The sequence below is a fragment of the Phycomyces blakesleeanus genome, assembly GCF_001638985.1.
Source record: "Phycomyces blakesleeanus NRRL 1555(-) unplaced genomic scaffold PHYBLscaffold_6, whole genome shotgun sequence".
In the NCBI taxonomy this organism is placed as follows: Eukaryota; Fungi; Mucoromycota; class Mucoromycetes; order Mucorales; family Phycomycetaceae; genus Phycomyces; species Phycomyces blakesleeanus.
In genome coordinates, this window is record NW_017265139.1 from 1289239 (window position 1) to 1315532 (window position 26294).

General features: G+C 37.0%; 6 protein-coding genes across 6 annotated transcripts; 3 read left to right on the forward strand and 3 right to left on the reverse strand.

Moving 5' to 3' along the window:
• Positions 1-2098: 2098 nt before the first annotated feature.
• Positions 2099-8284, reverse strand: PHYBLDRAFT_166110 (hypothetical protein; the record flags this gene model as incomplete). The annotated part of the gene is made up of 2 exons (XM_018435364.1): positions 2099-2761; positions 7721-8284. 2 exons carry the CDS (start codon positions 8282-8284, stop codon positions 2099-2101), a joined length of 1227 nt encoding a protein of 408 aa, XP_018294179.1.
• A 2535-nt stretch (positions 8285-10819) lies between these two features.
• PHYBLDRAFT_143124 (hypothetical protein) lies at positions 10820-12160 on the forward strand (the record flags this gene model as incomplete). Its single annotated transcript, XM_018430938.1, has 7 exons — positions 10820-11005; positions 11073-11104; positions 11181-11265; positions 11319-11585; positions 11676-11718; positions 11788-11904; positions 11961-12160. The coding sequence occupies 7 exons, from the start codon at positions 10820-10822 to the stop codon at positions 12158-12160; spliced, it is 930 nt and encodes a 309-aa protein (XP_018294180.1).
• A 2161-nt stretch (positions 12161-14321) lies between these two features.
• On the forward strand, positions 14322-15888 carry PHYBLDRAFT_110598 (hypothetical protein; the record flags this gene model as incomplete). The annotated part of the gene is made up of 7 exons (XM_018428173.1): positions 14322-14489; positions 14635-14735; positions 14810-14940; positions 15044-15145; positions 15219-15334; positions 15435-15542; positions 15646-15888. 7 exons carry the CDS (start codon positions 14322-14324, stop codon positions 15886-15888), a joined length of 969 nt encoding a protein of 322 aa, XP_018294181.1.
• A 186-nt stretch (positions 15889-16074) lies between these two features.
• On the reverse strand, positions 16075-17136 carry PHYBLDRAFT_59675 (hypothetical protein; the record flags this gene model as incomplete). The annotated part of the gene is made up of 2 exons (XM_018440541.1): positions 16075-17042; positions 17112-17136. 2 exons carry the CDS (start codon positions 17134-17136, stop codon positions 16075-16077), a joined length of 993 nt encoding a protein of 330 aa, XP_018294182.1.
• A 434-nt stretch (positions 17137-17570) lies between these two features.
• On the reverse strand, positions 17571-21000 carry PHYBLDRAFT_123428 (hypothetical protein). The gene is made up of 12 exons (XM_018428927.1): positions 20583-21000; positions 20150-20460; positions 19878-20081; positions 19548-19779; positions 19324-19470; positions 18945-19229; positions 18682-18876; positions 18464-18585; positions 18327-18399; positions 18143-18246; positions 17790-18008; positions 17571-17683 (listed from the first exon to the last, which is right to left on the reverse strand). The coding sequence occupies exons 1-12, from the start codon at positions 20887-20889 to the stop codon at positions 17621-17623; spliced, it is 2262 nt and encodes a 753-aa protein (XP_018294183.1). The 5' UTR covers positions 20890-21000; the 3' UTR covers positions 17571-17620.
• Positions 21001-22123: 1123 nt separating this feature from the next.
• On the forward strand, positions 22124-24875 carry PHYBLDRAFT_177195 (C2H2-type zinc finger transcription factor; the record flags this gene model as incomplete). Its single annotated transcript, XM_018437862.1, has 7 exons — positions 22124-22354; positions 22443-22681; positions 22761-23022; positions 23135-23933; positions 23976-23980; positions 24032-24079; positions 24163-24875. The coding sequence occupies 7 exons, from the start codon at positions 22124-22126 to the stop codon at positions 24691-24693; spliced, it is 2115 nt and encodes a 704-aa protein (XP_018294184.1). The 3' UTR covers positions 24694-24875.
• Between the last annotated feature and the right edge of the window lie 1419 nt (positions 24876-26294).

Here is a 26294-nt window from a genome sequence, read left to right on the forward strand (position 1 = left end):
CAAGTCCCTTATCTCATATCTGCTTTACCAGAATAAAAGGAAAAATTGGTATTAGTTTCTTGACCTAGATTTACTAATGTTCAATTATGGCGTATAGTTAATAATAGTCTTATAAAATACATTTCTTGTTTATATAGCTATACATATTTAGATACACACCCGCATTATTTGTAATAGTATTATTGTTACTATTATTTGAGTCGCAAGCTTGAATTATTTGCCTGTGAGCCTATGGCTTCCTTGAAAATTCAAACTCTCTTTTATCCCCTTTCTTCACACAGTTGTTTTTGAGTATTTTTTTTTGTTAATATCTTTCTCAGAAAAAGAAAAAACTATCAACACTATTGGGTAACTTAAGTATGGGAATAAAAGAGATAATAGCAATGGTTCCTTATGTAGTTTTCTCAAGTTATCTGACATCAACAAAATATCATTCTCATAGTCATATACATCTGGACCAACAAACTTTCTTTCATTCTTTCTTTTGATACATGTATCACCATTTGGTAATCAAAATTTTCTAGTCGGTTGGTTGGCTGGTTGGCTTATCTGATATTCATATATATGCACATACATATACACTCCCAAAACTGAAATCACCGATAAAATCTTTGATTTCTACCCCCGAATAAACCATACATCAACTTCATTATGCTATATCTTCTCAAGAAGTTGACAAAATAAAACCAAACATTGTGTTGTTATAGAGAAATGTATATATATTATAGAATAAAAATAAAAGAATGAGGTTTAATATACGGTATTATCACCACGAGCTTCTATGACTGCTTTAACTCTGTCAGGCATACTTGCTACAAGAGTTTGCAGAACTCCAGGGTCAAGCAACTCCCATTCCTGAAGAATACAGGCCTTCAGCTCTTGCACATTGTTAATAGAGGCCTTTCTCTCTTGAACCTTGGCCTTTAGGGCATGCCAGACATGCTCAATTGGGTTCAAATCTGGACTTTGCGACGGCCAGTAGTCAAATCGTTTAATCTCCCAACGGTTTTTCCACCACGTCGTGTAGGACCCAGTATGACAGCTAGCACCATCTTCTTGGAATGTGAACATGGTGTCATGTTCTTCATTCAATTGTTTGTACCAGGGATTGAAGTCCTTAGACAGACAATTGACGTATGCATCTTGGTCTACAGATCCTTCGATAAACGATAATGGCCCAATGCCACCAGCCCAGAAACAACCCCATACCATCAAGGAACCTTTTCCATACTTTTCTGTTGTTAGTGTATGGCGTTCCTGGTACCTCTCCCCTCGTTTACGAATTACGGATGGGTCAGAATCATTGCCTTTCACCATGAACCTCGACTCATCTGACCACACAACTCTGCTCCAGTCTTCGATGCTAAAACTGGCCCTAGCTCTAGCCCAACGCAACCGATTCTTTTTCTGCTCACGGGTTAACTTTGGTTTAGATACAGGGGTGTAAGAACCGAAGCCTTTTGCTCGTAGGTATCGGATAACTGTCTGTCTACAGACAATAACGCCAGCAGCTCCCAAATTTGCCTGGTGGTATCCATAACTCTCAAAAGGATTACGTCTCACACTCAAACAAAGACTTGTAACATCTGTTACACTAAGTTTCTTTGGTCTCCCAGGTCTGGTTTTTGTCTTGGCTGTTCCAGTAGTCTCCCAGCGCTTTATTGTATCGAAAACTGTAGTTCTAGGAATGTTCATACGGTTTGCGATGTCAGTTGGAGTATGATTGGCTTTTGAGAGCCAAACAATGCCTCCACGCTCAAAATCTGACAGCTCGCGTCTGGAGGGAGTAGTTTTAATTCTTTTATTACTTTTCGACATTGGTGGTTAAGTTTGAGGTAAAGGTGTGAGGAAGAGAAAGGTAAAGAATGTTATAAAAACCATCTCGGCTTAGACCAAAGTCTATATCAAGTAAGGCGTTCTATATTCCGATATACTCGGTTTTCTCTTTTTTCTTGTGTGACTTTATTTTGGTTTTATTTGTATAAAAAAACATGAAGCATAGAGAACAGAAAACATAGAGAAGTAGGCATGTAAATATAATTACGTAAATAAGTAAAAAATAAAAGCATAAAGAATAGTATAAAATAATTAGCATAATTTACATAAATTTTGCCCACAAAGGAGAATGGTAACTGGTCAAAGATATGTATCTTCCTGAATCCAGCACTGGCATAGTTGAAAAGATGTTGTCAATGAGAGTATTCTGGCTTGTTGTTGATTGAATAGTGTTAGGGAGCGTAGTAGTCATATTTCTGTTATTCATAAATTGAAGTAACGTCGTTTTCTTGATCGATTCTTTCGTGAAAGCAACATTAAAGTCACCAGCAATGGTTATATGCATATACGTATGACTAACAACAAATTCTAGTGCTTCCGTCAAGGTATTTAGTTGGCATAGTGGGGATACATATATGCTGCAATATAAGCTGCTGCTTAATATAAATAATGATATGCTTGTTGATCCACCTGCTTCATCAATGAACATTCTGGAACTGGTTGTATAAACCAAAGAATCGTCGTTTGAGTTGTTCGTACTAGGTAAAAGAGAGCTACGAATATAGCAGCAAGAACCAGAAACTCGTGCATTGGTTGAATGGCTATCTATGCGAGATATCATGGTGAAGTTTGGAATATCATATTCTTCATTATTAGGCAGTGTCCAAGTTTCATTGCAAAGAATAATATCAGATGTTAAGTATACTTGATCGCTGGTTATCTGGTTTATATGTGCCCTCAAGCTTTGCACATTATGTGAAATTAGCTGTATATAATCACTTGTTTCTTCCTTTTGTAGTTGGCTAAATGATAATCCCAACAGTATTGTCTGCTGTCTAATGAGCTCATTTTTCAATTGATTGTTTCGATCTTCTGCTATTGGTCCGGGCGGAACAAATCTGTTACCCTTGTATATTAACTTTAAACCTTCTGCAGAAGTAGCTCTAGAACATGCAACATATAGGAGTGATCGAGACATTCTGTGTGATCCATGGTCAAATACAACAACTGATTTATATGTGCCTCCCTGTGACTTGTGTACAGTGAGTGCTTCAGCTGGAACAATTGGGAATTGTGTACGGGTTAGATGTATCTGACTTTTGATATTTCTGCGAATTATGTTACAGTGTGGTTCTATCATTGTCAGATCGTCTGAAATCCCAAGACTACATCGAATTCTTTGTTGCTGTCTCCTCAACTGCTTCCCACTTCTTTCATCATCAAACCTAATCCACAATCTTAATGGCTTTCTTAAAACTGTAGAAGTAGATGTTTCAGAGGCAGTGCTGTCTGGTACAATATTTTGGCCATAATCAATCCTCTCCAAGATTCCATTTGCACCATTGACAAGTCCATATGCTGTATCTAGGTTTGCAGTCATCATATATTTTCCACTTATTTTTAGCAAAAGCGTTTTTATCAGACCCTGAACATCGGATTGCTTTGCATGATCATCGGCAGAATGTATGAGTCTTTGAATAGCAGTGCTATCCCTGCAATGTCCAGTTACTCGGTCAAAGGATTTGGAGATTGCACCTTCAGTATTTAAGCTGGTAAGTATGTGTTGGTTTGTTTGCTGAACGTATGCATTTGTGTTAAACAGATATATCGGCTTTTGGTTACTGCTTTCAGATAAATTGTTTTCTTGAGCTACAAGGCTTGAAGGTAATGTTCTTCTGCCAGTACTAATTTCCATTGCATCTTCAGGAGTTATTGAAGCCACTCAACTTTGGAGGATATGAATATCGCCTTCAGTCATTGACCCAATTGCCATGTTGTTTAAGGCTACTGCAAATGGAACATCGTCTCTTTGTCGCATTATCTCCGTTAATTTATGAACTTTAAACAAATCCCAGATCTTGTACCCAAATAAGGATACAAATGGATTTGTATCTCTTGCATGGCTGGTGCTGTAAAGTGGTGTGTCCCCAACTGGTGGAAGTTGTAGGAAGTCACCAAATACAATAACTGATTTTCCACCAAAAGGAACTGATCTATCAAAAATATCTCGAAGTCTTCGATCAACCCATCCAAATAGTGTCTCTCCTACCATACTGATTTCGTCAATAATAACCACTTTCAGGTCTGCAAGTGCAACACCCATTGAATGGGAGACGTCAGATGAGAGTGAGGAAAGACCTTCTCTTCCACGTTGTGTGACAGGAAGATGGAAGGCATTGTGCAAAGTTTGAGCAGATATGTTGAAAGCAGCCTTTCCCGTTGGAGCACAAAGAAGTACGGATGGTGTGCTCATATCTCTTTCTCTTGTTTTGTCAAACTCACGGACAAGACTTTGATAAAGTACTTTTATCAATAGACTTTTTCCAGTGCCGGCTCCTCCCGTTACAAAATGATAAAACGGTGTATGTTGTTGATCAGATATAGAGCTGTTGCTGTTACGAATATGATCAGTAACATGGTACAAGTATTGTCTCTGCTGCAAGTTCAGCATTGATAAAAGCTCTTGATATTCAGTATTATTTAACCACTTTGGAATATTGATTTTTTCAAGGTAGGTTAATCGATTGTTCTGTGTAGCTCCATTTGGATTTAATTCGATTGTTAAATCTGTTGTTCTGTGATACTCTCCTTCTTCATTGTCATCAATATCTAGCGTGTAACGTCTGAAATCGTTTTCAGCAATAGGTGGGGCTAGGGTATCTGTGTTTCCAATGGGTTCATCTTCTCTTTCTGTATCCATGTTACTACGTTCAAGTGAAGCTATTTCAAAATAACCTTCTAGTACATCATCGTTAACCTGACAAAATTCTTTTTTTGCTAGCAGAATAGTCTCAAAATTCTCTAGAAAAACTTCCTCGCAGTTGATACTTAAAAGGTCTTCTTCTTCATTTCTCCAACTTTTGAACAACATCAATAAGCAACGAAAGTACTCGTCAGCATCTTGATCAATATTAAACTTGTAGTAACGTAGGACACGCGGCTTAGTTCTTTTTCTAATGTAGCCTTGGTTTTCCAAAAGACAATACACTTGGCCTGGCTCTCCATAAAGCGTGTTTTCGTTATTATTCTGTTGAATATGGTCTTCTTGGTCTTCTATGGGCTCATAATAAGTATCATCATTTATGTCATTGTGATCGATATAATTAGTTGCAGTATTTCTTGATGGTTGCTTTTTTGAAAACTCAAAATAAGCAGCAAACTGTGCCAAGGTCAAATTCTCCAAATCTTGGGGCCTACAAATGTAATGCTCAATTAATCCTGGTTCAAAGCAGCTGGTAGAATCGGGATCCATTGCTACAAGTTCAGATTGCTTCTTTAATATGTGAAGTCGGTTTTCTGGTCTGCTTGTTGGTATAAATACTGTAGCTGTGCTCGCTTCTGACATTCGAATTCGTAGTAAGTTGTATGCTGCTTCTTGAGCAGATATCTCACTAGCATTGTAATAGGTCGCAGCAAGTGATCTCATCATATTAAAAGGTGTCGAGCTACTGTCATCTTTGCGCTTATTGTAAATTTCTTCAAGCGTCTTACTTAAGCCTCTATCAGCCTTGTTTATATAGTCAACTACATATGCGCAGCAAGCATATGGATCGAGAATGAATTGAATATCCATATTTGATCTGAACATACTGAAAATTTTTTCGTTATAATTATTTATCATGACTTCGTTCGGTTGTCGTTTTATCATGATTTTGTTCATTTTAAGAGTATTGCGGATAGACAGTATGTATTCATCAATAGATGTGATATCAACAGCTATTAAGAAACCATCAAAACTCATGGCTGACGTTTGAAGAGCTTCATAATGTTCTTGGAGATATCCTTTGATGCGAGTCATATTTTGCTTTAATTTGGTAATCGTAGTTTCTGATAGACCTTCGTTTTCAGTTATTGGGCATAATATCCGAGTTCTGTCCATAGGATAAAATGGAATATTAAATCTGCAAATTGTAATATTGTTTCTTTTTCTTTGGCAAGTAGATGTGTGCATATGACATTGCCTTTTCAGCAATTCTTTCCAGGTGTCCTCGTTACAGCGATATTCCTGTTGATGATGCGGTATTTCACCCCATTGTCTCTTACAAGTAATCATACTATCAACAAATTCACAGATTTTTCTTTTCATATCCTCATGAACAGATTCGTCTGTCCGTTGGTCAGGTTCGTACTTTGGAGCGCCCTCAAGCCATACAAGCATATGAACATGAGGCGAGCCTCTATGCTGGAATTCTATTCGGAAGTAATATTCATTAATGGAATGATTTCCAAAAGGCCCATATGGTGCTTTCCATGTTTTCTTCAGCTGTCTAAATCGATAGTCAAAGTATCGTACACATGTTATTGGGTCTTGCTGAATCAGTTTGGCTTTTTCATCATATGTCATTTGCTCCGCCTGTTCTTCTGTAATAGCAACTCCATCAGTTACAAGTTTTAAAATGCATAATAGCTCAGACCAACTTGCTTCTGCTGCAGATAGAGTTACAAAAATTGTTGGGATACCAAATTGTCTAACCATTGCCAAAAGATTTTTCTTCTCGTTTTTCCAATATTCTGCAGTAGAACGGATACCACTAAATGTCTTATAAGCCTGGTCTTTACTGAGCAATCCATCAATACTGTCATTATTTAAGAAGTCGGATGCAACGTATGGTACATTGTTGGAAAGTTTTGTTTTCTTCCGAACTGTATTTAGGTTATTGCACATTCTGATTATTTGATTTTTTCTGTCCATATACAGTATATACTCTACTCTTTGTGCTGCTCTACGATCGAATCTCCTTGCAATGGACTTTGTCAGGAAAGAGTAAGTCAGAGTATCAGTAGATAATTGCTGGCCACAGAAGATTTGAGGAAAAGCCAAAAAGTCGCTGTCTTTATCAGTCAAAATAGACAAAGGGATTCTTCCATCTCCAGGCGAAAGTCTGAGAGCTTCGTGATCTGAAACTATAGCCGTTTCCTGCTCACTAGAGTTTATTGATTCGTGTTCGGTACTACTTTCTTCATTTCCTTCAAAGTCTTCAACCCTATCAACCTCTTCTACGTTTTCAGTATCATTATTGGCAACCTCTTGTACCCAATTATCACTCAAGGAGATATTATACTCTTGATAGAGTGTTGTTGACTGTAGAAATAGTGCTGCTCTCCAAACTTTAGCGGGACTTATATTTCCTCTGATATAGTCTTTGATATAACGCATCCTACGAGCTAAACTCAAGTGAGTTGTATTTGAGTCGTCAAGATTACGAGGAAGTAATGAAACCGTTGTATCAACATTAACAGGTACGTTGATAATACCGCCTTTACTTCTATACTGCCCAGTTAGTCCTTTGTGTGTCCATATAGACTGGAAAACGTGTCGAGGTGCAACAAGTCTTTCTTCTAATCTTGTCAGGTCGTCTAGACAAACGACATGATCAGGAAAGTGGAGACCATTAGAGAGAGCAAGAGTTGGAAGTGTTTTTTTCTTAAGTGATGTTTTACAGGTAGGACATAGTGGAATATTGTCTATAATATCTTCACCAACGAAAGTGCTTGGTATCTTATGATTGTCAATTGCCCAAAAGGTTTTCTCAACAATATCTTGTGAACAACCCCAATTGCCTGTAAGAGCGGTTCTTTTTACTGAAGATATATCTTTTTGAAAGAAAAGGCCTCCACAACATCCGCATACGCATGTAGGACCCTCTCTGATTGTTGATTCATACTTTCTTTGTATACTACTCCAATTATTTGTGCCAACGTCATTCAGTCTACGCCTTCTTACTACTCGCTCATTCTCTTCAATAGCTCTACTTTGTCTACTACGCCTATACTCGCGCATATATTCTGCTCGAGAATTATGGTTCTCCTCTTCTGTCTCTGCCGCTTCTGTCTCCACTACTTCTGTTCCTACTACTTCTGCTTGAATTACTTGTGTTCTCACTACTTCTGCCTGAACTACTTCTATTTCAGCTGTAAGTCGGCATCTGTGTCGATACTCCCGCATATACTCTGCACGAGAATTACTAATATTCTCTGCTTCTACTGTCTCAACTACTTCTATTTCAGTTATTTGTTGGCGCCTGCGTCGATATTCTCGCATATATTCTGCACGAGAAGTATTAATATTCTCTGCTTCTACTGTTGCTATCACTTCCATTTCTGCAGTTCGCAGGCGATTCCGCCGATACTCTCGCATATACTCTGCTTGAGACATTGAATTCCGTTGTTGTGTTTCTGTTTCTGATGTTTCCACTTGCAATGATTGCCGACGATTACGCTGGTATTCTCTCATGTATCTTCGTCTTCTTTCAGCCCTTTCTTCAGGGGTAACAGTGTGTCTAGGCATTTTGTACTTTATAATAATATAATATAAGAGTAAAAGTAAGAGTAAGAAGAAAGTATAATATGCTTAGTAAGCTATAAAGAAGAATCAAAAGCGTCACGTGGTTAAAGTGTTTACATTTTTACTAGTAAAATTCTTACAAACTTTCACTGCTTAAAATTGTAACAAACTCCGCATACAAAATTGTTACAAAATCATTGTTTACATTGTTACGGATTACCCCTTTTTCTTAGGCTTTATAACTCCGTAAACTCCATATAGAACGCCAAAAAGCAGCATGAAAAATGTGGTTCATCGATGATTTTTATTGTCGGAGTGTATAATACAGACCTTGCACTATTTTTGGGACATACATATTAAAAAGAAGGCCATAGAATATGAGTAGAGTTCAAATATCTTTAAATAAAATCTCGACAGTAGACCAATATGTAATAAAATATGCACAGCAAAGCAGCGGCTATAGCTATGAGCGCGTGGGTATTTCTTTTAGGAAGTACAAATCATACAGCTGATTAGTACACTACAGATATTTTTTTGTTTGTTTGAGATATTTATTTTTATTGAATTCTTTAAGCTGTATACCCTTAAAATAAAATATATCTTACAGGGGAAAAAGTTGTAAGATACATTTGTATGCATATATGTTGAACAAAAAGTAAAAGCTATGTACATGACAGAATAAGACGTCAATAAACAGTAACCAATAAGCGAAGTGATAACATAACAAGAAAACCAACCAACAAAAGAAAAGAAGAAATAAGAAACCAAAAGATCAAAAAGAGGAGTACCTATCTAATTATGCGTAAAGCATATTGTAAAATAAACCGCATATACATTTTTGTTGTTGTTATTATAACCAAACTGTCAAAAGAAAACCAGATAAAACAGTATTTAATATTTCTTGATTTTTATAAGCATGTTACTTACATTACTGCGAGTAATATATCAAAAAATATAGCATTGTCTTCTTTTGTGAGTGGAAGAGTGGGCATGTAAGGAAAGCTAGGATGTAAAGGGGAAATTAAGGATCATGAAGTAGTTTGGATATTCAGGATATTAGGGTTGCGTACTAATTTTTGTGCATAAAGAGACATTCGACTAAGACATGTTTACAATCTACGTTAGCTTGACTATAGAGACAATTACTAGGAAAATCTACAAGGCTCAAAACAAATGAATAGACGAACGAATACAGAGAACGATAATCGGAGATAAAGATATGTAACCATGTCATGTATCAAATCACGTATTATGAATAACATTAACAGGGGTAGAAGCTAAAATAATATGCAGTGAAAATACAACAGGTAAAAGTTCAGCAAGGTTACATAAAAAACAACTTATGTTTGATTATATAAGCTGGAAAGAACGTAAAGTAAATCCAACTAAGTGAGCCAAAGGAGCAAATGTATCAAAAAAATAAATAGGTTGGAGTACTCTTACTTTACAAACTATAATGATTAAAACGCAAATGAAACATATATATATATATATATATATATATTACAAAGGGTCATATAACATTGAAAGAAATATATATCCAGGCAATAAAAGGTAAATCATGTTTAATTTGAAAACAGTGAAATATATTAAAGGAATAAAATGATCGGAGGATATTAAAGAGAAGGAAAGTATCACGGTAACCAGATAATTTGCTGTTTGTACTACTGGATTAAGTATGTCAATACGCCACACTAGACAGTAAGGCAAAAACCTGCACACTTCACATCTACAATAATGCTTTGCATAATGTACTTTAACGCTTAATGAAACAGGTTTGCTTCTTTAAAAAAATATACAAGGTGAAAGACATAATGTACCCCAAATAAGCCAGGAATGTGAATAATTATAGCATAATTACAAAAGAAGTGTAGTAAAGATTCCCTTTGGTTTGATAAGCATAAAAGGTTGCGCTTAAGCTAATTTTACCCCTTCTAAATTGTGAGATTGAAGATATTCAAAATAAACAATACATATATATATATAATGTATATGTGCAAACATATCAGGGTATTATTGTATGCTTAAAAGCTTTACATGAAAGATACAGTCATGTCTCCCATAAAGTAAGGGGTGTTATGTGATGCATGATTTAATGTCATCATTTGTTAGAAGGTTGAGTTATAGCTATATCCTAGGATTTTAGCCATCCTCTCTCAGAGAACCACAAAACATTTTGTTATCCTCAAGGGACCTTTATAAAAAGTCATCATATTATATTATTGATACTACTATTTTGGCTGTTGGTACCTATTAAATTAAATACTATTGGATACATATAAAGTTTGACATGCATTGTTTATAGTGTATCACAAACGAGTAGTTGGGCAAGGATATCAAGTTTCTACTAGCAAGAAAAAGCCGCTATTCACACATGCATATCTAATTATAGAAGAAAATAACACTTGAATTCTATATAATAAGCATACATCTTATGTATATATATTTTTTAAAAAATCTATATCCTTCTATACATATATAAAGCTTTCTTCTTTTATCTATTTTATTGACAGAAATATACCATATCACTATAAAGAAATGCTTACCTACTTTGCCCTATCTAATGATAATCCTGACTCTGTTGCTAAGCATGAAAGCGAAGACTTTGTTTACAAACCTTCACCAAATGTTGTATCAGATACAAAAGAACGTAGATATTACAGCAGTTCATCTCAAACTTATATACTCCCCTGCGACGAAGAAGAGCAGTATCGTCTAAACATGGTTTGTACTGTTGTTGTGCTTGAAACACAAAGAAATTTAGAATGCTGAATTGCTTATATTTCTTTAGCAACACATACTATTCGAAAAACTATTTGATGGGTAACCAATTATATATTCGGCAGAATTTATGTACTAACAAAGATATACACATGCACATATACACATATACATTTAGCCATGTGCTCTCTAGTGTAAAAAATAACTTGCAGCCTGGTTCTACAGTTGTCGATTTTGGATGTGGAACTGGAGCATGGGTGATAGTAAGTTTTTTCACATATTGTGTATTGTATATGAAACTGATCCCATAGTATAGGATATGGCCAAGAGTTATCCAGACTCCACATTCATTGGAGTTGATATTGCCAATGTTTTTCCTAATGACAATCTACCTCCAAACGTCAGCTTCTCAATCATGGATATTTCCAAGCCTTTGGACTTTAAAGACAATTCACTTGATTTCGTCAATAGCCGTCTTCTTTTGGGAGGTCTCCAAAAAGAGAAATGGGCAACTATGCTTACAGAGTGGTATCGCATAGTCAAACCCGGAGGAATTGTGCAATTAATGGAGGTTGATTTTATGGTTTGTACCGTTTAACTTGAATCAATAAGGGAACTATTGAATAGGCATATATCTAACTGTTTCCATTTTCTTTTTTTATTTTAAAAAAAGGCAGCGGATATAGTACCAGGTGCCGAGCGTTTTATTAAGGGCCGTAAGTGTACAATATGGCTATAATATTTCCAAAGTCAAACCGCCTAATTTCACTTATTATCATTTTTAGTTCATGACCTTATGGAGGAGAGAGGGTTGGATTTCTTTGTGGCCGTTAAGCTTCCTGCTTTATTACGCTGTAATGGATTTAATGTTGTCGAAAGAAATGCACGAAAAATGGAATTTTGTATGTATAAAAGCTGTCTATACATGAGCCTTTTACTTACATTATGATACACATAGACGGTACCGACTTGAGTAAAATGGTAGCAGACAACTGGGATAGATTAAACCTTGGTTTCAAAGGAGGTTTGGTGAAGTATATCTGTCCTGAAGACCCAGATTCATATGAGGTGCTTTTAGAAGGAGGTATTAAGGCCTGTATTGAACAGCGTTGGTTTAAGAGAGCAGTTGGTGTAGTCGGCCGAAAGCCAGTAGTATAGTAATAGTTCTATAATTATATATATATATATATATATATATATATATACATACATACCTATATTATTTATATCATAAGAAATAAATTACATATATTTTATCATTGTTGGATATTATTAGAATTAAAAAAAATTGACTAGGTACATAAAATATCTTTTTGTTAGAGAGATATTTTCTTCTTATATATAGGCATGTTGTTTATATTTTATAGAATAAGGTCAAAGGTGAATGATCAAAAAGAGGTTTGTGCTATGAAACTATAATGTTTTGACAATCAAAGGCTATCATTTGTTGTAAGTGTAAGAATATATAGCTTGGATATTCCAAGTATAAAGGGTACTTCTTAGATTCTCTTGATTCATTTTTTTGTGTTTATTGTTTTGTTATTATAACTTACCTAGCTATAGTGTAGTATCGTTCTGCCAAACAACCCCCGCTTTCATGCAGCTGTTCTGCTCTGTGGGATATGCAGTCAACCTTCAGAAACTTGACTGATTCTATTTTTGTGTGGAGTCAACCCCGGTTAAAATCAATTTCTTTTTGTTTTACTGCTACATACAACAGACTTCATGCCGATCGATTAACCACAGCAGAAGTTATAGTTGTCTAAACTTAGAATAACTTTCTTGCACATTGTCACATCCACTGTAAAGCAGTCATTTATTAGGAAATTAGAAAAGGAGGATATATTTATTTGTTTTTCTGTTCGGATCTTCCAAGTTCTCTAAGATACAATCTCTATGTGAGCTTTATATATATCAAAGTAAAAAGAGAAATATTAATAGTGAATATAGCTGCCTTTTGCATCGATTGCCCATGCTCTCCACCGAACATGCTGAAAGTCCAACGTCAATATTCTCCAACAATCTTTGGATCATAGCCTTTAAATCCATTAAATTATTTATATCAACTCTTATTCAATATAACCCGGGGTTTAGAGCCCACCAAGCATGTTCAATTGGACTTAACTTTGTACTTCGTGTAGTATAGTATTCAAAACACTTAACACCGTGACCATATTTCTACCACTTTGTATATGAGCCAGTATGACAACTGACGTCGTCTTTCTTGAAGGGCGAACTTGGTGTCATGTTTGTCAATCAGATTTTTAAAAAAAGAAAAAATGAAGGGAAGAAGTTCTGGGGAAAAATATTGGCGTACTCATCTTGGTTCACAGTGACCTCAATAAATGCAAATTATCTAAAGCCATCGACCCAAAAACATATTTAACTCATCACTTTACCCTTTTTCCACTTGTTCCCCGAGACTATAGGCCCTTTCGCATACCCTATAGCAGTCTTCTTCTTTTTCTAATAACTCGGGTGCCTCCAACGTTATACTCCAACTGCGAATCTATACTCATTAGACCAAGCTGCGTTCCTTTGTTGGCCATCTGTCAAATCGATGTGGTTTGTGGTCCATTCTAATAGTTTTTTTGCTTATATCTTTCAGTTAAAACCGGATTGTTGGCTATAATATACGAGCCAAATGCAAGATGCCCGAAAGGACCGATTACAATAGTTTTACAGGCAATTATATCCATCTTATTCAGTACCAGTCTCAGATAATCATAGGAAGGAAATGAATCCTTTAGTACAATCTTCACAAGATGTCTCTCATTTCTCTCGTTTTTTTTGTGTCCTTTTTTATCGAATTCGTAAAGGCATTGGTGATTTAGTTTTAGTAGATCTCTGAATAATACTTTGAGCAGTTGTCACACGCAACTTTACAGCGTTAAAGATTGGTAGTAATGGGATTATTTCCAGCTAAGCATAAGTAAATATCACATCTACATTTGATTTTATCAGCTTCATCATAAGGATTACGTCTTTTTGTTGATGTAGATGCCATCTTAATGCCGGGATCGTTTAATACAAAGGGAAAGTAAAAAAAAGAACAATGGCATGATTACAGTGTATTGTCACCATCTGTTTCACTTTGTCATTTATCGTCTTGGAACGTCTACTTTTTGGTCTTAATTACATGTAAAATAAATAAGTAAAAGTAATCGTCTGAAATTCAAGCTATTTTCGCATTGAAAAAAAAAAAAAAAGAAAAAAAAAATTGTAATTGGAATGTCTGAAATTCAACCGAAAAAAAAGTAGCCATCTCTTTGTTTCTGCCATTTTTTTTATTACTATAGACAGATAACATTCATTCACCATGCAGGACATTCTTACTTTGATTACTAAAAATGTCTCATTCACACCGTATGATGTTGCTTGGATCCCAGCATCCACACGAGTATGCGCGATCGGTACAACAGAACGAGCAACTGGAAAGATCGCCATTTATACTATTCAGGACAACATGCTTTTTTTGGCAAATGAGGTGAATTTAAAGAGATATTAATATTAATATATATTAGCAACAGGCACATATATATATTTGAAAAAACACAATACATTTTGTAGAGTATAGTAAGACTGAATAAATAAGAATTTCTTCCTTTTTATCTATATATAACATTAAATAGACAGAAACAGACACAGCTATTCGGTGTGGAACATTAGGAGCTGCTGATGCTCATACAAGACAATTGGCTACAGGTGATTTTGAAGGCCAATTACAACTGTGGTAAGTATCTTCTTTCTATTTGATGTTCTATGTAAAATAATAATAATTCCCCCCAATACAATATGTATTTATAGGGATACCCAACGTATGGAAATCCCGGTGGCTTCCGTAAAAGCACACGATACGTTAATTAATGCTATCGATGGTGCAGGTGGAGTCATATCACCTGGAGGTGCGCGGGAACTGGTTACAGGAGGAAGAGATGGTAAGGAAGGCTTGCTTATTTTATTTTATTATATATATATAATATTGAAACATTAATAACCATCTTGCCAATATATATATTGGAAATACTATCATGTATAAAGGATTTGTCAAGGTTTGGGATACTAGAGAACCTACAAAGCCTGTTTTCACCGTCCGTCCTCACCAAGAAACGTCTCCACAAGACGTTTGGTGTGTTGCGTTTGGTAAATTACAGTTATTTTAACCCCACAAAAACAAACTTGGAATTTCTAATATGTTTTGTTTTGTTTTACCTAGGTAACATTGACAATGGTACACAACGACTAGTGGCAGTCGGATATGCCAATGGTGATATTAAGCTCTTTGATTTAACCGCGTCAAAATATATCTGGGAGACGCATGTGAATGAAGGCGTAAGCATTTTTGAGCAACCAAAACAAAAACAAAATAAATAAGAAATGTATTTATTTGTATGGACTTCAATTGACAAACAATATCTATTTTGGCTTCAAGGTTTGCTCAATCGAATTCTCTACTACTCCCTGGGATCAATTGACAGTCAGTACACTTGGCGGGCTCTATGTTCTTCGTCTTTCAACCGGAAAATCCACAAAATTAAATGTAAAGCACTACTGGCCTTAATTTTGTATCTAGGTTGATAAAACTATTAACAAACCTTTTTATTACATTTCTATCCTGAACATGTGTATGACTCATAAACAAGACCCCAGTCGATGTTACCTTTTGGTCTGCTTGCCACTGCCCTCAGGTCCCTGATCTCTTGGCTGTAGCAGGTGGAGACGGTGAATTGCGCCTGTGGAAAGGAGGCGAAAATTCACCAGCAGCTACAACATCAGTATCCAAACATCCTATTGTGTCGTTGGATTGGAACAGAGACAAGAAAGGATTGTTTGTATGTAGCTCGTTTGACCAAACCTTGAGATTAGGTTTGGTTCGAGGTATTTAATATAAGCAGAAACAATAGAAATAACTTTATATATATATATATATATAAATATAAATAAACATTTATATATATATATATATATATGGGTATATGTAAATGAACGAGTGAATGAGTGAATGGGTGTGCTGAAATGATAAAATATGATGTAGTATATATGTATATTATAAACTTTTCGTTCTCTCTCTCTCATTGAACTGGTGTACATGTTGGCTCAAAATGTCCCATACGATTCAATAATTCTATCCACATCTCTCTCTTTCTATGCTGGACTGCAAGCCTATATAGCTCCACTCGTTCTTGTAGATAGTCGGCAGACTGATTCAAAAGAGGAATCATAATACGTGTCTGAGTTAGCAAGACCAAGTTCCGTCCTTTCTCTAGTAGCGATACATCTGATCTTTCAATTTCTTGGCGTAGTGCTGTGCTCTCACCCTGCACAGTTGTCAACACCACCTGCATATAAGGTGCTTTAAAAATATCAGATGCATAATTATACAGGCCGTTTTTAACAGACAAGAGCGGCAAGAATAGAGTCAGACCAGGTTCACACACCCTTTGTTCTAGGCGTGGTAAAATTGTGGTGACCATGTGCTGGATTCGGACTAAACGAGGCTCGTCCGAGGCCTGGTGGTTAGGCTCCTTTTCCGGAAGATAGTGATCGATTGTAGTCTCTACAGTTCCGAGTAGACTATCCAGCTGTTGTTGTGGAATCAGCAGGGTCTGTATTGTGTCAAAGGTATCCAATACTCTTTCCTTAATTTCGAGCGATTCAAAAGACTCTACAAGATCTTGAGTGGGTGCATTGACCAGCGGAAATGCCTGTTCTATATCATCCAGTAAGCTATGGCCAAATTCATTTATATGCTCCCATGTACTGTTGAGAGGCCAATCCGCGCGGCTACACATTGTTGAAACTGTTTTTTCGGCCTGAATTAGAGCCATTCGCCCAAGAGAATATTTATTCACAACGCCAAGGGTGGTGTTTAGACTATCCTTGATGATAGGAATGGACCCGAACCGAGCAAGAAAGCTACTTGTACGCGTTGGTTTATTTTCAACAACACATTCTTCTTCACGTCTTTTTGAAACAGAGTCTTGAGGAGACCAAGGGATCTTTGAATCCCTACTGAGGTGTGTCTCTTTGTATTCGTCTTCTGTATATAAATAGATTCCTTAGGATGAAATGATGATAATTTGGTTTGTGTAGGGGTTAAAGTATTTACCTGATGAATAGTCTTGATAACGCATTTAGTATACTTGATTGCAGAGGGTTTTTCTTCTTAATTTTTGTTTAGCTTTAGGGATCAGGAAGTCAACGAATACGAAGGCTCAATTGGAAATATAAGTAAAAGCAAAGTGCAGATAAAATGAAGAGAACTGTAAGCATAAATACAAGTATATATATATACGGGTTTATTTATCTATTAAGCTTCTAATTTTCCCCACACTCAATGTATGGGGAAACAAGCTAACAACCCCAAATCTAGGTAAGGCAATATTTTATAGTGATTAGCATACACAGGTCTCTTGATCCAGGAATAAATATTTTATTTTATTATTTTATTATTTTATTATTTTATTATTTATTTATTTTTTTGAATGTAACCCGCCCCCTTGCTTCAAAAAGTGTCATTTGTTGTTGTTACTGTGTAGAAGCCCTTTTTTTCATTTCATCTTGTTTTCTACTTTCCAAACCCGGGAGACTCTTTATATATATATATATATATATATATTAGTAACGATAGGCCCAGTAAGAAGCAGAGGATACGATCGCTTCCTGTTTATCTTTCTCAAGCTACAGCATTTAATTAATTAGCAAAGAAGAACATTAGTTTATTATTCACTCGCTCATTCGTTACGTTGAAAAATTGTCCAAAAAACAATGTATATATTTTACTTACCTCACTTAGGACTTGTCTGTGGATTAAACAGAGATAATCTACATAACTCATTTGGCCATACGTTTCATCTTCTACCATAGTCTTTACAAATTCCTGTTCAGAATCCAAACCCTGTCTAATTATATAAAGGCGAGCCTTTTCTGGCGAAGTTGAATAGTCATTATCCAGACATTCGCAAAGTTGGCGGGAAAGTGTATTGTCTAGAGCGGGAATTTGAGTCTATAAAACGTATAAAAAATAAATAAATAAATAAAAAAGCCAAAAACATAAACATAAACATAAACATAAACATAAACAAGGTGTAACGTGTTTGAGATACTCCAAACAAAACAAGTGCAAACAAGAAGGGTTACCATGCAAGAATCAATATGATCCGATTGAGTGACACCAAAGACATTTTGAAGGAGTTCAGGTGTAGCATGTTGCCCAATCCATAAGAAAGTGTAAATATGACTCTCTAGTAAAATTATAGATAAACGTACGTAAAGTTGAATGCTCAAGGAATACCAACAAAATCAGTTAAATAGAGTAACTTACCGATCAAATAAATGCCGGAACTTGATAGACGGCTGTATGACAGTCTCTCCATAGGAGTCACATTTACATTATCCTGTTGGTATATTAAATATACATATACATGTACTTATATATATATATATATTGTTCTTCTTTACCTGTACTAACATCTCATGTACTTTAATCATTCTGGGGTAGATCCATTTGATAGTCTCTGCGATTGATGCTGACTTGATAGCCCGCATGGTATATACTCGTACATCACTCGTTACATTGGGATCTATAAGATATTTTTATGTGGTTCAAAATTAATTTTCAATTCAATCAACACACAAAACAAAAAGAAAGAAAGAAAGAAAGAAAGAAAGAAACTTACCCCTGCGTAACAAGGCACTCTTCTTTAGACAAAGGGTATATATAGGAAGTACTTTAAACGAGTCCGGAAGTACCAGCTGTCCAGGAGATGATGATGCAGCACAATATTTGCGATAAGCCGTCAATATCTTAACACATTGAACATCGAGATCTAAGTTGATCTCATTCAACGATCGCTTTGTTGCTTGAGAAATAACTAAGCAAAGAAAAAAATAAAAACATACGATTTTCAATATCTTAATTATGAGCGAGATACACACCTACTTTTCTTTGATATCAAACTCAAAGACACTTCAACATCTGCGTGCTTGAATATACTATGCATTGAGCCGGTAACTGGCAAACACAGAGTGTGAACTCGTACACGCCTCAGTCCACTGGTAGTGGTGTAAAGAAGAGCACATTGGAAGTACAGTTCTTCGGTATCTTTTAGTCTAGCATCGTACTTCAAAGAGAATCCAATAGAACTATCGGCATCAATGCCTGCCAGTTCAATGTCCGTTGCATTTTGCATATCAAAGTTTCCATACTGATCCTCAATAGAAATGCCTATTTGTATTTTTTGTGTACACACATATATATACAAGCAATTAAGATCATATCGCATTAATAGACACACACACACAACAGAGCCCTAACTTACCATTGGAGCACCGAACACGCAAAGCTGCATTGTATCCCTGTTCACGCTTTAAGCTACGCTCCAGTGAATGGACCAAGGCACCATGTTGCGAGGAATCAAAGTTTGGATAAAAATGAGTATCACCACCCGTCAGAGCAGGTAAAACGCCTTCAGATCATTTGTGTTATTAATATTAATATTATGATAATTTTGAAAGAAAAAATGGGTTAGTAATAACTACTTACCCAAAGTACTGAGATCCATAATCGTATTCTGAGGGAATAACCAAAGATCAACGCACACACCACTCTGAACACATTCTTTTCCAATTGTGGTGTAAAAAGGGTTCTGGGGTAAAAATAACTGTTTTTCTTTATCGGTGCCATACAGCTTCTGGTCTTCACGACCCTTTAGTGCCCCTGGGCCAAGAGTGGGTAGCAAGCTTTGAAATATATGGACCTTTCCACCAGTTTCTTTCTATTTAAGTAATAACATCCGTGTTAAATAAATAAGTAAATAAATAAAGGGTCTATGTGGCAGATGATATATATAATTTTTTTAAAGAAAAAAGTTACCAAAGCTAAAAGGGAGCCCTGGACAGCAGATCCCATAGTTGCAACAGTGGCTCTGTTGTTGGTGTGTATGCTAGGCAGGAGTCGCAGGAGATCCTCGATAACTCTCTTGGATGCCACTGGATCAACAAGAAACCCTTCTGACAAGGGCAAGAATATATCATTGACATCCGACACCACCATCATCTGTGCCTGTTCTAGTTCAGCCTGCAAATTTTATACATCCTGATCAGAATGGTAATAACAGAAGGTGATTATAAAAGCATCCAGATAACCCTACTTGCCTTGATATTGTAGAAGCACACAGAACTATCAAATGTCAAGATAGCAACCTTTGTCTCCTTGTCCAGTCCGGATCCTTCATACAGGATGCCCTGGATTGCAGAGCACACACTTTCCACCATTCCACTCTTAACTGCACTCCAGGAAACATCAATTGCAAAAACTAAAGAAACGGGCGCTGGTTTGCGTGTCCAGTACTCTTCCGGAACATCAAACTCGACGGATCCCAGTTGTAATTCGGGTCGAAATTCAATATCGGTTCGCCAACCTGTCATATCCAAGTGGCAGAAATAATCACTAGGAACTACATACGTTCAATATGTACACATCATAGATAAGAGATTAATGTATGTCCATAATTTATATACAGCAAAATAAAATAACAAAGAACATCGCCTTTTATCTTTCTTCTTCTTTCTTCTTTACCTTCATTATCAAATCCACATAAATTACACATAAATTTACGACCGCCATCCACAAATCGACACCATGGGTTAATGTAGCCTTTACATCTCTGGCATCGAACTGGACCCTCTGCACTAGTTGAAGCCAGCGGAACTTGTACGTCCGCTTGGTGTAAATCAGCCAATGGCTGGACTATAAGGCCCAAGGGCAATCCGGAATCGTTCCACAAATCGTAAGACACTGGTATTTCGCGTAAGGTACTTCTCATAAACCGTGGATTGCAGTTTCCTTGATCAATTGCCCGGAAGTTTGTTGTGCTTAAGGGCATAACATCTTTGGAGCAAGTACCATACTCTTGGTCGCGATATATATTTTGGTTTTGAGCTTGTACTTGGACAGGAGAAGGGATCTGATCTGGATCAATTTTCGGTCTTGGAGTATTCGATACTGGTGCAGCTGCAGGAAAAGGCGATATTGGTTGCGGTTGCTGTTGCTGTTGCAGTTGCAGTTGGGGTTGGGGTTGGGGTTGTGGTTGCTGTTGCTGTTGATATTGCTGATGCTGCTGCTGTTGTTGCTGCTGTTGCTGCTGTTGCTGCTGTTGCTGCTGTTGTTGCTGTTGGGTAGGTTGTGGATATTGATTATTAGGAAGAGAAGAAATAGTGTCAGTAGGTGCATAGGCACGTCGAGCGCGACCTGCTTTGTGGGAGGAATCTTTATGATGTCGTATATCCATAGAGGCCATAGGAGTTACGAGATCTGGCTGAGGACTAGTTAAATGTTGAGGTTGTTGAGGCTGTTGAGGTTGCTGATATATTGGTCGAGGTTGTTCTGGATTCCAATTGGGTCTTGGAGATACCTGCCCTGGAGGGCGCTGGTATTCTCCAGGATGTCCAGGATGTCCAGGATTTCCAGGATGTTGAACAGCTATTATTTGATAATCGTACTAATTAGTATTGGTCTATTATATCTGCCTCTTGGAAAAATGGGGATGATTTTCTTTAATGATTTACTTGGTCGGACAGGGCCATGGGCAAGAGGTGGTCGTGCACTGTTCACCGGAAAAGGTCTTGCTTGGTAAGGTAAGGGTCTGAATGGCCCATGAGGTTGATTAGTTGGTTGCCCCGGATAGAATGCCTGTTGATTCTGCTGATCCGTGGATGGATGACCAGACATTGATAATCGTGTATGATGATAGTAAATAAAAAAGAAATCAAAATTCACTTGTTTAAAGATTGGCGGGGTTTGTCGTGTATTAAATCATTTCATATGAGGAAAAATTAAAGGGAAGAAAAAAAAAAGCATGGCGTCCAGCCAATAATCTTTAATTTCAAATTTGCTCCCAGTGATGTGGAGAGATAGATAGAGCAAAGACAAAAAAAATAAATTAAAGAAGGGTCTGCTGGGAATTGAAACCACGACATGAAAATTACCTTCAGTATAAATAAATGAATATAAAAAAAAAATCATACATAATTTTTTATATGTAAAATAAATAAATAATAAAACAACGAAAAAAAGTCTATTATTTTCATTGATTTTCTACTGTTTATTTTCATAATACCATGTCGGACACTCAGCGTTTTTACATGCGAGACATTAAAGAAGGGCTAAAGACTGTTGATACAAATAACACAACGAGCGAGTCGTCCGATGAAGAAGACGAAGAAGTGTGCTTTATCTGCACAGAGCCCATAATGACCTATGCAGTCTCTGAATGCGACCATCGAACTTGCCACCTTTGCGCTCTTCGTCTTCGTTCGCTATACAAGACCCGCAATTGTGCTTACTGCAAAGTAAATTAAGGCTATTATAATAATACTATATATATATTTTTATATTTATTTTTTTTTCCTTTATTTCTCTGGCGATCAACCATCATAGACTGAACAAAGAACAGTTATCTTTACTCACGATCCCGAAAAACCTTTCTCCAGCTACACCCCAGAAGATACACCTTTTGTAGATAAAAATTATGATATTCTTTTCGAAGACGAGACGATGTATAAAGATACCATGGTTCTTCTTGACTACAACTGTCCTGAACCAACATGCAGCCAAAAATTTAATGATTACCCTCAACTCAAACAACATGTCCAGTCCGCTCACGGCCGTATGCTCTGGTGAGCTATATACAAAAATTTACCAACTTCCAACTAAACTGATATATATATATGGGTGTCTTACTATAAATTTCTGTAGTGATTTGTGTGTCGAGCATAAGAAAATTTTCCCACATGAACATGTTCTCTATACATCTGCTCAACTCGGCCACCACTACCGTTACGGTGATGAATCCAGTCAAGATGCTGGTTTCAAAGGTCACCCTGAATGCCAGTTCTGCTCAATCCACTTCTATGGAGATGATGAGCTGTTTGCCCATTGTAGAGATAAGCACGAGCAATGTCACATTTGTGTGAAACGTGGACGTCGCCACGAGTATTATGCAGATTATGATGGCTTGGTAAGTTTGTATATCAGCAGAAAGATAATTAGAAAGAAAGATAAATAGGTACAGTGATTTTATTTACTTATCATGCTCCCGGTGAACTTCTTCTTTTCTATGTAAATTCCAGGAAATGCACTTTAAAGATGAACATTATTTGTGCCTCCAGAGATCATGTCTCGAGAAGAAGTTTGTGGTATTTGACACAGCTTTGGATCTCAAAGCACACGATGTAGAAGAACATAGTGGATCTCGCAAGGTTGATATCATTCAATTTGATTATCATAGTAACAACAACCGACACCACAATAGAAATGGACAGCAAGGATCACACCAGAGTCCCCGTCAGCAAAATAGACAACATCACAACAACCACACAAATAATACCGCCCGTAATAGTGATAATAGTAATAGTAATAATAGTAATAATAATAGCAGACCAAATGTCCAAGAGAATCAACAACAAAAGAACCAAGAACATGTGAAGAAAGAAACCAAGAAACCGTCCTCTACTACTTCATCGGCTTCTTCTTCTACTACGACAGCTAATGTATTACCGCCCGGCGCAAACTTCAAGACAAAGCAAAAGGATAAAGCATTGATGAACAAACCAGCTAACTTTGGCAGCTTAACAGAGCAAACTGCCGCAGCATCCTCCGCAAGTAGCTCTACAGCCGATCCTGCTACAGTAAAACGACACACCGAGTTTTTAGAAAGGATCAAGACGATGTTAAAATCAGCGGAAAAAGTAAACCAATTCCGTAAATTGACAACTGCATACCGCAGTTCTTCGATGGATGTAGATCTTTATGTTTCCAATCTTTCCGATCTGTGTGGCAGAAATCCAGAGAATCTGTCACACATACTGCTGGGAGTTGAGGATCTTATGGATAGCAAAGAGAAAAAAAGAGAAATTGCACATGCATGGCGTATTCGACAAGCTTCTGTAGGTTTTTTACGTTATCAAACAGGCAAAGTAAAAGCCCTGAACTCACAACGCTTTTTCCTTTCTTTTACATATTTGTAGACATCCAATTTCCCCACACTCCCTACGGCCAGTAATCGACAAGATTCTGTAGGTCTTTATGATATCAAATAGGGAAAAAAAAACAATAAGAACCCTGAACTCACAATGTTTCTCTTTCTATATCTGTGTAGGCATCTCAATTCCCCATGCTCCCTATGGCGAGTAGTCGCCCACAACCACAGAGTAAATCACCAGCACCGCGTGTATTGGTGATTAAGAGCAAGGGGAAGGCTCGTGCTAAACAGCCGGCCAATTCGCCCAAAGCAGCCTGGGAAAATATAGCACCTGCTGCGGCTAAAGAGAAAAGTAATAGATCACCAGGAATAAGTGAAAACAGACCTCCAAGCATTCCTCATTCTGAACCTAAACCAATGGATACATATCGCCCTGCCCGAGTTACGGCAGCACCCTTGGTATCACCCGAGAATACTTCTCGACCATCAAAGAAAGTAGGTCGTAATGGACATGCATCAGATGCATTCCCATCGTTGCCTGTAGCAGCACCAAAACACCCAGTGCTTGTCCAGATGAGGCGTAATAATAGCAACCCAAGTACACCTTGGGGATCTGACCGAGAAAGCGAGAATGAAGCACCAGTCGAAAAAACATCCAACAAAAAAGGAAAAAAGGGTAAACAGGTCCTGTTCCGTGTAGGTCTCTAGAATCCATACATGATAAACAACACTGCATGCAACTTTTCATTTGTCTCTTTCTTTCTTTCTTTCTTTTTTCTTTTCTTTCCCTATTTGGTTTGATTTGTAAAAGCATAGCTCTAATTCTTATAATAAAAATATATCGTTGTCTTGGAAGTGGACCATTGGCCACCCAAGAGTCTCTCTATCCCGATTCCATGTGTTTATGATGATTGATTTGAATACAGAATTTATGCCACAGCTTGTGATGTCCATCCAACGCAAATGTTCCAACTTTCGTGCCAGACTACCTGCACCTGTCTCACTCACTTGGCTCAGGAATGCAATAGAGATGTACCTTAGCTTGGTACATCTCTCACTAATCAATCGTATAGGACCATCCTGGACCTGCCAACATCTTGTCAGATGGAGTAATCGTAAGTTAGGGCAATTGTTTGCGATGGCCTCTACTGTGGTATTGGTAACCTTGTAGAGGGAAGTAAGTCTGAGATGGGTTAGATTTGGACCCCAGATGGTTATAGCATGGTCGATACCGGTTGTGTTAAGTTGGCAACAGAACGAAAGGTCAAGATGACGCAATGATAGAGGTAATACATCCGAGTTTAACAGTTCCAACAATTGGTTATCAGATAAATTGCGCATCAATCCGAGCCACAAGCCTTGCAGGGGCACCTTGGTTGTTGCCAATGCATGTATTGTCTGTGGTCCAAGATTTTCACACCCAGAAACATCAAATGAATGAAGTTCTGGACACTGGCTAACTACAGATGCCATATCTTGGTCGGTTACTAGACCAAGCCACTCTGACTCTTTTAGAGTGGTATCTACTTCAGGATAGTTTTCGTTTTCCATCAGGGATGTGTAGGCAGGGGTTTCGATTGTCTCTAGACCGGTGCCTTCAGGAATAGGCTGGAGGCGTACATAGCCTCGTAGATTTCCTTGGGGTTTATCATAGGGTTCGATAGGTAATGTGCGAATGAGATTTGTCATGCTTGCCGGTAGTAATGGAGGTGAGCGTTTCATGACCAAGGTCTTTGTGAAACGTGTCCATGGAGTTGGGTGTTGGAGGGTACGTACAAGACAATACCAGTGATAGCGTGTGTGGATTGCTAGGTTGCGGTAGAGTAATGGCATTGCAGAGTTGTACCATGTTTTGTTAATACGGGCTAGGGTTGCTAGATTGGATTGCGGAATGTACTGAAGAATCAGGTTAACTATCTCGGGTGGTAGCTGAACATGTATTTGAGTTGAGGAATCTTGAAAGCGACTTGACATGTGGGTAAGAAATGAGTTTAACATTTTATGAAAAAAAAAAGACAAAAAATAGGAAATAGGAAATGGTCAAAAAAAAGTAAAAAAAAAAATGATCGGGATATTATTTATGGAGGGGATTTGTTTTTTTTAATAGCTTGAACTTATTTCTGATATTTAACGAGAAATTTATGTTTTCTTTAATGAACTATGAGACGTCTTTACCTGATTTGTTGATATAGTTGAGACTGATGGTTATGATGATGGTTATTATTATTACAGGAAATAGTGCATTAGAAGATGTATCGTTTTTTTTTTAAAAAAAAAAGAAAATTGTTTCAAAAATAGAGAACATTTCC